Here is a 13,300-nt window from a genome sequence, read left to right as displayed (position 1 = left end):
AGTGCCCCTGGGGAAGTGTGTCTGGGACCTCCCACCTCAGAATGGGGAAGACACAGAGGCCAGCACTGACCTGTCAGGTGCGAAGCTAGTTAGTGTGACCCCAGGTAAGACCTCTTACCTGGGTCTTCTGATTCACGTACATGCTCAAGTGCACAGACTACTCACTTGAGGAGACAGACGCACCCTGCAAATTCTCTGTCCATCCCTCAGAAAAACACCTATGCCATGGAAGCCTGAACCATACGGAAACAACTTCTGAGTGTCACAATTTGTTAGAAACGATCTCTTGTCCTTTATTTCCACATTTGTATGAAAAACGGTTGTTATATATTTGGGCAGGTGAAAGAAAGCCACAGCATATATAAGGAAAATTAAAGGATGCTAAAAATATATGGTTTTAGTGTTTAGGAAATCAGTTGTGAATTGCTTCCTTAGCTTAATTATCCAAGCGATCGAAATTCTGGGTTTGAAACTCCTGGAAGTCCTCTGGGATGGTGTCTGCAACAAGAAGGAGCACATGGGAGATGGTTAACAAAGATTCTGTCACCCAGGAATTCTGGCCACTGCACACTATTCCCTGTAGGGGGCACTGCCTGCCTGCCCAAGAGGCCCTGCAAGGCCCAAGGCCATTTTCTGTTTCAGGCGGCTTTGCAAATTGTTGGCTATAAGACCAGCAGTGCTCACGCAGAGACCTAAAGAAAATCAGCAAGCAGAGTGGCTTTTCTGTCTGTGACTACACTTGAGCCACATGAAAAGAAAGGTAAATTAAACTTTCGTTTCTTCCTGAACCCCACACCCTAAATCATGCAGTTAAAGTCAATGCATCTCAATTTCCACATCTGTAAAAGAGGAAAACTGAGGTCTACTACTTATCTGTTACAGAGATGATCAGGTTTTAATGAGCATATGAGTTTGGGCCATTGAGGCAGAAAGTATGTTATAGAAATAAGGTAGTGTTGTTTGATTAATTCTGATAATTATATTGGTTAATAGTAAAAGTAAGCGGTACCATTGCAGCGATACTTGAGGTTGGACCAGATGATGTTCTCTTGAGAGAAGCAGAAGACGCCAAGTCGGCCTCCACGCATGGTGGTGTCTATGGTGACCCCAGAATCAGCCACCAGCTCGGAGCCTTCATAAAATCGCACTCTGCAGACAACACAGGTAGAGGAGGTCTCCATGACATCTAAGCCAGGGGGGAAGACTCATGGCGAGACCAGGGCCAGGGTCCCACTTCCTACTTATACCCTTGCCTTTCTACTCTGATTCCCACTGCCCCGAACTGGGCTCCAGTTAATTCCTCTTCCCTTTGCAACGGAAAGATTCTGAGGGGAGGACGTGCGTGTTCATCATGACTGTGTAACTTGCCTTTCAAATGGCCTAACGTGATGCCAGGCGCCTAGAAAAATGTGATAGGTACTTGCTGCTGAATTGAAAAGAAATAGCTTGTTGTGTCACGAGTGAGGGACTTTGTGACTTGTTTTGGGTGTTATCTTGTGTGGACATCATGCTTAACACAGGAGTCAACACTCCAGAAGTAGCTTTAGACATCTGCAGGGGCTCTTTTGGTTGCCACATTGGTATTGAATGACATAGCCAGGGTCACTAGATGTCCTGCAGTGCTTTGGGGAGAACAGCCCGAGTTTGGCCCACACCCTGTATACTTGTGGAGTTTCCTCTAGGCACAAGGGAAGGCAAACATGTGTGGTAGCAAAGTTACAGCCAAACTCATTTTTATTTGAACACCAAGTATACTCTGCACTGATTTTAACGTAAATGGAATTTTCCAGGATAAATTGGGAATCTACAGAGTCCTCTGTTTGATTTGAAGACGAAGAGTTGTTCGCCATTTTAGAACTTTGTATCACCATTGGCAACACCATTGTGATTCTTAAGTCATTGACACAGCAATCTGCATTTAAGCCATGTGGCTGTGTCTATTTCATTTTGTCTTCTGGTGTGCTTGTGCCCCCAAGTTTACAAGATCATGTTGCATATGGATTTATTCTTTCTCATATATTGTTAGGGCTCAGCTTTTTCTAAAATTATAAGCACAGGTAGATTATTTTTTTGGCAATCTCATTTGGGGGCAGAGGAGGAAGCGGCATTTCAAAATATTTGTCCCTTAAAAAGGGCAATTGGCTGAATTGAGCTGACAGCATGATCAGAATATATTTCTTACTGTGTAGTAGACAGAGTACATTGGACATAATGCCACAAAGAAGCAGAGAATATGAATTATCCCTCAGCCCTTCTGGTTCCACTAAAGCTGCTTTTCTAGCTTGGGCAGGGGAGTACAATTTGCAGCCTCCCTAAATGTGCTCGTGCCAGAGCTGACATGAGGCTACATGTCCATGTGTGAGAAGCGAAAAAAGTTAAGTACACTGTCTAAAATTCAAAGATGGAGCCCTCTGCCATGGTAATTCCTGAGAGCAGTTAAAACTCAGTCCTCTAAAGGAATCAGGCAGATCACACTGGCCTGTGCAATGAACAATTCTTACTGTGTATCGTCTGTGCCAGGCATTGTGCTGGCCCTGAGCATAGCAAGATAAAAAAGACACAGGTGGAGCTGGCCGCTGGGGGCTCACACAGCCACTCAGGAGGCTGAGATCTGAGGATCAAGGTTTAAAGCCAGCCCAGGCAGCAAAGTCCATGAGACTCATATCTCTAATTAACCACTAAAAAAGCCAAAAGTGGAGGTTAGCTCAAGTGGTAGAGTACTAGCCTTGATTTAAAAAAAAAGAACAAACAAACAAAACCCCGAAAGGACTGTGTCTATGTCCTGAATTCAAGGCCCAGGATCAGAAACAAATATCCCACAGGTGCTATTCTCATGGTGTTCATGACTCAGAAAGGATTCGGTGCCCTCGGTGTGAATCATGAAACAGGAAGTGATGACAGGGTCCAGAAGAGCCTTAGGAAGGGGTGGGCGGCATCTCAGCAGAACATGCCCCCTCCAAGCCCAGCTCGTCCTCCTCAGCAGGTGCACTATCAGGCTTCCCCAAAGAGCATGGCCCAAGCTTACCACCGTTCACGCTCACCCATGCCTCACGCTCCTTCCCACTCAAGTACCCCCGCTCCCCAGCTTGGCCCTTCGGTTTAGGTGTCAGCTGAGGCTCATGTCATCTTCCCTGGGAGCCCTGGCTGGAGACTGGAGAAGTTCTGGCAAGTTCTTGAGGACTCTCCGGAGTCAGGACTGCTAGGAGAAATGGCGCTTTGGGCTGCAGAGGGAGCGTGGGCCTTGTTCCGGGAGAGGAGGGGCCTGGCCTACCTGATGTAGCCCACCTGGGGCCTGTGCTGCAGGAACCAGCGGTAGGACACCTTGTCCTTCCAGCCCACGTTCCTGGAGTCCTTCCACAGCAGCCGGACTTGGTCGCTGGTGTCCCCTGTGTGCCACAGGGAGTTCCGGAGGTGCTCCCCGGGGCCTGTCTTAGACTTCACAGCCTGGAGGAGGGCACAGGCCAGATGTTAGAATGGGACACACAGCTCACATCAGCATGAACGCATCGGGTTCCGAGCTTAATTACCATTTGGGAGAACTTAGAACTTAAAGGAAGGTTCAGGGCCCAGAAGAAAGGGAAACGAAGGCCTTCGAACCATCGATACCTTGAGCTGAATGCCAGGCTCTGCAACAGCTCGGAACGGTGTGGCTTGCCAGTATGTCTGTTCTGTCTGCTTCCACATGACCACGTAGAAGCTGGAGCTATCTTGGTAACCAAAGATAAAGCCTGCATAGTCATCATCTGTCTGGGTATTCACATGGAAGGTGCCTTCAAAGTCAACGCCATTAAAAGCAGTGTACCCTGCAGAGGCAGGTAAGATTAGAACACAAGACAAGCCATAATGGCAGCTGGTACAATCCTGCAGGAGCTGTAACGGGGCTGCACATACCCACTGCCAGGCCAGGATCGCTATTCATGGTCTGCACGATCTCCATGCCCTGTGGGAAGAGTTGAAGGGTTAAGAACAGCCCTGAAAAGGGCCAAGTGAAATCGGGGAAGCCCACAAGCTCAGGCACAACAAGCGACCAGTAGAAGGACTTCATTATCTCAGTACTTTCCCGATCTTGCTTTATGCTTCACGTACCAGAAAAAAGTGGTCAAGTTTTGAATGAAGCTCAGAGCTGACAAGAAGTAATGTTGCTAAGATTGTCACTTGAACTAATTCAGTAAGCGTTAACCTGGGGACCATAACATACACACACACACACACACACACACACACACACACACACACACACACACCCCTGATAAACACAATTTGCTCTGTGAGTCTGGAAAGTTTTCTAAACCTCTCTGTGCTGTTCTTCTTATACAGTAAGAGGACTTGCAGGAGGCAGTCTGTTATAGAGGTCAGGGGTGTGGTTCTAGGTTCTAGGTTCTAGACTGCCTGGGTTCCAGTCCTACTTGTTGAAGCCACTTACTGCAGTGCCACCATTAGCAAGCATTAAAGCTTCCTAAGACTTCATTTCATCGTCTTGGATGTGGGCAGAAGACAAGCTCTTCATCTCAGGGCTACTGGGACACATTGAGTACCACCTGGGCAGGGCCTGGATGGTGGTCAGCAGCCTCTAAATGGTGCTTCCTGCTGTCAGATGCGTCTGTTAGAGGCAAAGCAGAGCTGTGGCCAACCCCAAGACACTCACCTGGTTCAGGACCACCCAGTTGGGGTCGATCTGGGCATCCCCTTCGGGATCCAGGACGACAGTCTGGTAGGCCCTGAAGTCTGTCAGGGTGATCTCAGCATTCTCTGGACAGACGTCAATCCGATCGATGATGTGATCTTGGTCGAAGTCACTCTCACAGACGTCTCCTACCCCATCCCCTAAGTGGGTAAGAAATGGGACAGGAGCTCAGTAATGCCCACCTTCCCTTGGTGAAAAGAGGCTATGCAGGAGAGACAAGCCCAAGCCTGCCCAGGGCCAACAGTTTCCACCATTGTTGGGAGAGGAGCCCTGGGGTGGGTCTTTCCCAGCTAAGCTGTGCCCCATCCTGGAGCGGCATGGTGAGGGAGCTGGCCAGCCCTCAGAGGACACTGAGAGTTTCTTTTTGCTTTTCTTTTCTTTCTTCTTTTTTCCAGTCATGGACCTTAAACTCTGGGCCTGGGCACTGTCCCTAAGCTTGTTTTACTCAAGGCAAGCACTCTACCACTTGAGCTACAGCACCATTTCCAGCTTCTTCTGTGATTAATTGCAGATAAGAGTCTCATGGACTTTCCTGGCTGGGCTGGCTTTGAACCATGTTCCTCAGATCTCAGCCTCCTGAGTAGCTGGAGTTTCACATATGAGCCACAAGCATCTGGCCACTTATAACACCAGTTTGAGCAGTTGGCTTCTAATCTGTCCCCAGCAAGTTCTTATTCTATGCAGTTGGGGTCTAAGTGGTGGGTCTTAAGCCTGACCTACCATAAGCAAATGTCTATAGGACTTTGTAGGCCACAAAGCTTATCATTACCTGAATCTTAGATGAGCTTTTAGTGGCATGTAGGCTTAGTCTAATCCACAGTGTATTTTGTTCAAGCTAATATAAATTGGAACTATTTGAATTTGTGTCGGTGTGAATGAGCCCTCTTCAGCTCACTGTGCTCCCCTCCACTCCCTGCCTTCTCGTGTCTGGCTGGGTACATAGTACCTTCCCTGCCTGGCTCTGCAGGTATCTGGGTTTGGGAACCCAGCCTACACCATGTCTACTGAGTCCTCCTGTCTATCTCGCTCCCGGTAAAAATGGGCAAGACTGTGAAGCTGATCTCTAGGCCCTTGGGGGACTGAGCTGTATTATGTGGCTGTAGCCTGTTCTGTGATCTCATGTCTGGCTGCTTAGAAAGATGCAAAGCTGCAAAGCTTTGCTTGAGTTGGAGGTGGCTCTCTCTCCGGAGTCTACAGGCCAAGGGCATGCAAGCTGCAGCTACACGGAGAAGCTGGCTTGAAGCAGCAGATGATGGGAGCTGCGAGCCCTGGAACAGCACTGCGTCCTCAGGGCCCTGGGGGAGGTGTCATCTCATGCCTGGCTGGAGGGAGCCCAGCTCCTGAGCCAACTTACTGTTGCTATCCTCCTGGGATGGGTTGGGGACGAGCCGGCAGTTGTCTGGGCCAGGGGGCACCAGGTCGGGGATGCCATCATTGTCGTCATCATCATCACACTCATCACCAATTCCATCCTTATCCGTGTCCAGCTGGGCACTGTTAATGACGGTGGGGCAGTTGTCTGTGCTGTCCTGGTGGCCATCTCCATCACTGCAGAGGAGAGAACGGATAGGCAGGAGTGTCTTGGTTTTTTACATCAGCCCCAGGAGAGTCATTTGCTTTGATAAGCAGATAAGACATTTGGGCCTCAGAGACAATATTCCCACTTTCTCAACCTCTTAAACAATCATTTCTTACTCAAGAAGATAAGAGACTGCTTCTGTGATTTGTGACAGAGGTTCCTGACCATCCCTGGGGACTGCTAGATGACACCAATTCAGAGGACACGTGGGAATCCCAGCTCAGCCCACTGAAAGGACTTCTCAGGATGCGCCATCTCTGTCCACCTGGTTATTACTCCCCCTCTTCTTTTCATTTGATGGGAGTACTGCTTGAATTCAGGAGTTCAAGCTGGCCCTGACTTCTTTGTAGCTTGATGGGCCACCTAAGGGTGAGTCTTCTTTGTCCCTTAGAGGATTCTTAGAGTCTACTGAGACCTCTCATGGCCACCTGGGACCAGAATGGCTATTCCTTTTGCCCTACTCTACCTGCCTCCTGTCCCGTCCTGGGAACTGCCCCTGCATTCTCTAGGAGAGGAGCCAGGAGTATAGGGGCCACTATATCCCTTTCAAACCCCATTTTCCCTTCTTTGAGCAGAAGGGGCTTAAAGAAACTGAGGCTCACTTGGACAAGTGGTAAACTGTAGTTCAAATGGCAGAACTGTGTTGTACAGCAAGGCTGATTTTTTTTTTTAACAACATAAGATTGAGCTTTTTCCATTAGCAGCCATTCTATACTGCCCTAGATCATTGTATGTGAAACCAAGCAATTCCTGTCCTCCCCAAGGTTCAAGTTTGTGGGAATTGAAATGCGGCACAACAAGTCATTTGTTTTAGGAAAACATCTAGAGTTTGATAGGATAGGCTATTTTAGAAAATTCCATAGATGGTAATCAGGACAGAATGACCAGCAACAGGAAATGTTCTTGATGTAGTTTATTTAGGTAGTTGGCAGGGCACCAGTCCTACCTTCTTCTCTGCAAGGAAAAGAGCCATTCATCTCAGCCCCTGCCCCCCTCCCAACCGCTCCTGTACTGGGATAGCATTTTTCTCCATGTCACCCAAGGGCCAGCACTTCATTGGAAGCTTTACGTCCCTTATCCTGAGCCTTCCCTATAATCTGAAAGATGCATTTAATCATCTCTTCTTTGTAAATGGAAAAAAAAGACTCTTAAGAAACAGAGGAAATGTTTAAGTTAATTTAACTGGTCTGCACTGGCACAAGCAAGGACATGGAGCACAAAGGAGATGGGACATCCCAAGAGCTGTCCTTGAGCAAGGCTGCATAGAGAATTGAGTCTATGACCCAGGTACTGGGAGGGAAGCTAGGCCTCTCCTGCTTTGCTTTGGAATCCTTGCCTTGCTATCCCTGTCCCAACTGCCTGATTCAAAGAATTCCCCAAGAGAGAAAAGGCTATACCTGACCTGTGAGAGAGATGTATATCCAGTGTCTCACCATGGAGCTCATTGGCTAGACTGCTTCTCCTTTAAGAGAACTCAGTAGCTGGACTGTCTAGTGGCCCATTGGACATAACTGCTCCTATACTACATTTGTAGAGGAGTATGATGGCCTTGACCAGAGGCAGAGCTATGGCCCCACCAGCAGCCAAATTCACCCAGAGATCCCAAAGAAGGCATCATCAGAAACTCTTGACAATGAAAGCTCTCTTAAGATGTTTCCACCTGCCTCTCTACAGCTGGGAGATGAGCCTTACCTGTCCTGATTAGTGTCACAGGAGTCCCCAACCAGATCATTATCCACATCCGACTGCAAAGAGAACATAACACGTTAGTTATCCTTGGGCTTGCATGTACAGAATGTCCCAGAGAAGGCAGAGCTGGCCCGTCTTCACTGGATTTTAGGAATTATTTCTCTGGAACTTAGGCAGTACAAAACTGCAAAAGGACAACACCATATTGGTGTAGGCAAAATGCTGAATTTTCAAAAAAGCCTTCTAAAATACCAAGCTTCGTGGAGGGACTGCCTACACACCAGATGAGCTGATTGGAAAGGGTGTCGGGGCAGCGCGGTGGCAGGTGGAGACGAGGTCCTCTGGCACGAGTTGGAAGGAAGCCAAGCACACACTGGGGGACAAGGAAACTTGACTTTGCTTCACTTCTGCATTTTGGAAGTGACTGAAAGTGGGGAGTGAGCGACGAGGGCAAGAACGACTCCTCTCTCTCAGGGTCCCAGAAACAAATGGCACATCCTGCCCCATAATCCAGAAAGGCAGGGGGATAAGAAGAGAAACGGAGTATGTCACTGACGGATACACAGGCTGGGTAGGCGTTTGGGGCTAGAGGGACATGTGATTAGGCTTCCAGTGGTTCCTTACCATGTTCTGTTGGTTTTTCAAAAAGACCTCCAAATACAGGGTGTCATTAAGCCCATGTGACTAGTGCCATTGGTGCTCTACATCTGTGAGCTGAGCTCAGAAGCTTCCACTCAGCCTCTTGTAGCTGCAGCCCGTCATGCTCAGGCCTCAGGTGTATTATTTCCCCACCTGTGATTTATTTATTTATTGTCAAGGTGATGTACAGAGGGGTTGCAGTTACCTAAGTCAGGTAGTGAGTACGTTTCCTTTTTGTGCTTCCTTATAAAAGTAGCAGTTGTGAAGAACTGGCTAACAGGCTCTGCTATGCGTGCCTCCACACTGCTCTTAAAGAAAGGAGTGTGTGCACAAAGGAGTCTAGCCCAGAGTTTCACCTCCGCAGTGTCCTTCTGACCTGGTTTGGGTTGCTGATATCAGGGCAGCTGTCACAGGCATCCCCAACGCCGTCACCATCCTTGTCGCGCTGGTCACGATTGGGGACTTTGGGGCAATTATCGAAGCTATTTTTTATTCCTGCAAGAAAAGAATGTTCCCTTGGGTCAGGGGGATGTCACAGATAGGGATGGAATACAGGGACGTTTAGCTGCTCTACAATCCAGGCCTTGGGGTCAGTTACTTCCACTGGGCCATGATCTCATTGCCACTACCTTTCTCAGCAATTACCTGGAGGTTATTTCAAAGGAAAACTTAAAAGAATGAATGGCACCTTGAAGCAATTAGCACTTCCATTTATCCTAGATGTCAAGGGCTGTGATAGTAACTAAAGATGGGGTCATGATGATTACGTGGGCTGGCCCTACAGAGGCAGGTGCCTGGACTATGACCAAGGCACAAGAGCTCTGGGCAATGGTGTGTTGAAGCCAGACCCACCGACGCCCTCTCATCCCCCTTGTACATTCAATCATGTCATATTGGTAGCTTGGAATGAAGGATGATGAGAGAAGTAACATTGTGGAAACCAACAGATGATACAAATTGGAGCTTGCTTTGGTGTGTCTCACTGAGCTGGTTTGCTGGGTATTGCTGGATTGGGGCCATCAGTTGGGGGTCACAGAAGTTGAGGTCATATTTTAGGTATGTGTGGATATTCTTGGTGTGTGTGTGTGTGTGTGTGTGTGTGTGTGTGTGTGCGTGTGTGTGTTTGGAGTGGTTAGAATTTTTCTCCAGATAGTCTTTTATGATGTGATATAAATGTCAGAAACTCTCAATTTCTGGACTATGCTTTTAATGATAGCTGTCTATATGCTATGGAATCCATTCAGAAACAAATATCCTCCCACACAGGGTAAAAAAAGACAAACAACTACAAGCAATACTTGCAAAACTGCTTGGTGTAAGTGAACTGAACACCTCATGGGAGGAGGGAAAGGGGGAGGAGGATGGGGGGAATGAGGGACGAGGTAACAAACGGTACAAGAAATGGATCCAGGGCTGGGGATATGGCCTAGTGGCAAGAGTGCCTGCCTCGTATACATGAGGCCCTGGGTTCGATTCCCCAGCACCACATATACAGAAAACGGCCAGAAGTGGCGCTGTGGCTCAAGTGGCAGAGTGCTAGCCTTGAGCAAAAAGAAGCCAGGGACAGTGCTCAGACCCTGAGTCCAAGCCCCAGGACTGGCCAAAAAAAAAAAAAAAAAAAAAAAAAAAGAAATGGATCCAATGCCTAACGTATGAAACTGTAACCTCTCTGTACATCAGTTTGATAATAAAAATTAAACAAACAAACAAACAAACAAAAAAACAAATATCCTCCCTCAGGTCCCATGGTGCCTCGGGGCTGACAAGTTCTAGGAGGAGCCCCTCACTCGGACCTCACAGGAAGTCTCAGTCGTGGAGTCTCTGAAGCTGAGCACTTCTGCTTCTACATCTTGGCCCAGAACAGGCAGGGCGTGGCCACACCTCCCTGGAAATGCCTCGCTCACAGAGGAAGCCTACCTTTAAGGGGTCCCCATGGCCCTGCTCAAAGCTCATCTCCCTAGGCTTGGGTCACAAAGGGGATTGGAGCCTGGAAAGGGGAATAGCTAGGGAAGGCAGAGGCTCTGCAAAAGCAGTGCCCTGATGTCACACTGCTGAAAGGGATGTTAACAGAGTTCTGGAAATGGTACAAAGTTCCAGAAACATCGGTGTTATTAAACAGGGCTGTAAGGCATGAGCTGCCCAATACAGGCCAAAATGAACTACTGGGTGGAGGAGCTTGAGCAAGCAATTCTGTCTCTACACTTGATGGAGGACACAGAAAAGGGGACAAATAAATCCTCAGTAAAAGACAGTGAAGCAAACCCACCATCCCCGTCCATGTCGTCGTCACAGGCATCTCCTTTGCCGTCCCCATCGGTGTCTCTCTGGTCGTTATTTAGGACAGTCCTGCAGTTGTCACAGGCATCCCCAAAGATGTCTTTATCGCTGTTCCTTTGGTCCACATTGTGGGTCAGGACACAATTATCCTGAAAAAGGAGGCAGTGGGACACTTATTCAGACTTCTACTGGATTCATTTCCCCACTGTTATGAATGGTCAGAGCTTTGGTGACCATGTCTGTCAGGTGTGTGTGTCTGTATATACATAAATATATATATATAATATATACACATAATATGTATATGTAAGTATATATGTAAGAACACACACACACACACACACACACACACACACTTTTTCTGCCTTAGCTTGCTTTGAACTGCAATCTTCAGATATCAGTCTCTTGAGTAGCTAGGATTACAGGCATGAGCCACAGATACCTGGCTGTCAGTTGTATGGTGTTTTTTTTTTTTTTTATTTGTCTGTTGTGGGGGTTGAACTCAGGGTCTCAGCACTGTCCCTGAGCTCTTTTGCTCAAGGTTAGTGTTCTACCACTTGGAGCCACAGTGCCACGTCCAGTTTTTTGGTGGTTAATTGGAGATAAGAGTCTCATGATCTTTCCTGCCCAGGCTGGCTTTGAACCATGATCCTCAGATCTCAGCCTCCTGAATAGCTAGGAGTATAGGTGTGAGCCACTAGTGCCCAGCTTAGTTGTATATTTTAAAACATTTGTGGTTCTTCTAGGGAAATTAATTACAGTGCTGCAGGAACACAGGCACAGAAGTAACATTTGGGATGATTAGCAGTTCACTTCGTGGGCTTTTCTCCACCATGCCTGCCATGTGGCAGTTTGCAGGTCCCCCCCACAAAGCAGGTACCTGTTCATTTAGAATCCCATCGCCATCAGCGTCCTCATCACAAGCATCTCCAACACCATCTCCATCTGCATCTTCTTGGCCAGAGTTTGGTACATACTTGCAGTTGTCCTACGTGAGGAAACAGTTCAGTAACATCCTGTATATTTTCTTCATGTCAAAAACTATTCCTGCTCCCCAAACAGATGGTGGCTGCCTGGCTTTAATGTCAATGGCTGCTTTGCTTTAAGATCACACCTATTAAAAATATAATGTAAGTGGGATCTGCAGAACCTCTCTCTGATGTCAGATGTAGGTTTGGAGAGGCCACAGCCTTTGTGTACTTTCCCCCTGCTTGTCCTCCTTACCTTTTTGCAGTTCCTGGCAGAGCATGGAAGTTCTTCATCAGGGTAACTGTCAATGTCCACGTCCTTTCCGCAGACGTAGCCATCACCAGCCCAACCAACTCCACACTGTGACAAGAAAGCTCGTTACAGGTCTGGAAATGGAGCCTGGCACTGGGGAAGGAGGTCCACAGGGCCTCTGCTTCAACAATGAGCATCTTCCCAGGAAGGGCCGGGAGCCTGAGTCTCATCGACTGGGATTAAAAAACTATTTAATGGACTGAGTGAGGTGGCTGACACTGCTAGTCCCAGGTATGCAAAAGGCATACATAAGAGAATCACGAGCTCAGCTAGCAGAGGCAAAAACTTGAGAGTCTGTCTGAAAACTAACCTAAAGTATAAAAGGGCGGAGGGACATGTCACTAGTTAGCAGTGCAGTTAAACTAGGTAGGGCACGTAAACCTACAAGGTCCTGAGTTCAAACCAGAGTATCACATCAGAAACAGAAACAAATAGCCAGGCATTAGAAGCTCATGCCTGTAATCCTAACTACTCCAGCTGAGGATTGCAGTCTGGGCAGGAAAGTTCATAAGACTCATCTCCAATTAATCACCCAAAACCTGGAAGTGGGGCTGTAGCTCAAGTAGTGGAGCATTAGCATTGAGCAAAAAAGCTAAGGGACAGTGTCCAGGCTCTGAGTTCAAGCCTCAGGACTGGCATGAAAAATGAACAAAGAAGTACTATTTAATTTCCAATAGTTACTAATTGGAAACACTTAAAGGGAGATGGGTAGGGAAATGGGTTGTCTCACCGGTAGCTAAGGTAATCAAGCAACCCACTACCATGTAGACCATCAGAAATAGTCTACAGAGACCATCTAATGCACACGGTCTTTTTCTCTTTATGTCTTCTTTCAATTGGTACCATACATTTACATGTATATACTGTTGTATACCTTAAAAAAACTACCTTGGAGCTCTTTTCATATTTTTTTTCTGGTCCTGGGGCTTGAACTCTGGGCCTGGGTGCTGTCTCTGAGTTTCTTATGCTCAAGGCTAGCACTCTACCACTTGAGCCACAGCACCACTTCCTCTTTTCATATTAGTTCATGTACATCATTGTTTCTCACTGATAGATGTCAAGTTTTGAACACCTGTCTCCTATTTCTAATGATGCTTTTTATAGATAATTCTGGTACATTTGTCATTCTGCATGTGTGCTAGTTTCACTGT

The 13,300-nt window shown here is 47.4% G+C and overlaps 1 protein-coding gene across 1 annotated transcript in view; it reads right to left on the bottom strand.

The window, feature by feature from the left end:
- Positions 1-269: 269 nt before the first annotated feature.
- The window catches only part of Thbs4 (thrombospondin 4), a 38,671-nt gene continuing 25,640 nt past the window's right edge, over positions 270-13,300 (bottom strand). Inside the window, exons 10-21 of the mRNA XM_048331138.1 lie at positions 12,093-12,197; positions 11,749-11,856; positions 10,858-11,017; positions 8,968-9,086; positions 7,956-8,008; positions 6,039-6,232; positions 4,646-4,824; positions 3,892-3,940; positions 3,607-3,803; positions 3,272-3,444; positions 1,010-1,149; positions 270-498 (exon numbers count right to left, since the gene is read on the bottom strand). Coding sequence (XP_048187095.1) covers positions 437-498; positions 1,010-1,149; positions 3,272-3,444; positions 3,607-3,803; positions 3,892-3,940; positions 4,646-4,824; positions 6,039-6,232; positions 7,956-8,008; positions 8,968-9,086; positions 10,858-11,017; positions 11,749-11,856; positions 12,093-12,197 — 1,539 coding nt within the window. The 3' untranslated portion in view covers positions 270-436. The remainder of the gene's footprint in view (positions 499-1,009; positions 1,150-3,271; positions 3,445-3,606; positions 3,804-3,891; positions 3,941-4,645; positions 4,825-6,038; positions 6,233-7,955; positions 8,009-8,967; positions 9,087-10,857; positions 11,018-11,748; positions 11,857-12,092; positions 12,198-13,300) is intronic.

Source organism: Perognathus longimembris, chromosome 22 (assembly GCF_023159225.1).
Source record: "Perognathus longimembris pacificus isolate PPM17 chromosome 22, ASM2315922v1, whole genome shotgun sequence".
Taxonomy (NCBI): Eukaryota; Metazoa; Chordata; class Mammalia; order Rodentia; family Heteromyidae; genus Perognathus; species Perognathus longimembris.
The sequence above is the reverse complement of the archived record's forward strand: the minus strand, read 5'-3'. Positions and strand labels throughout refer to the sequence as shown.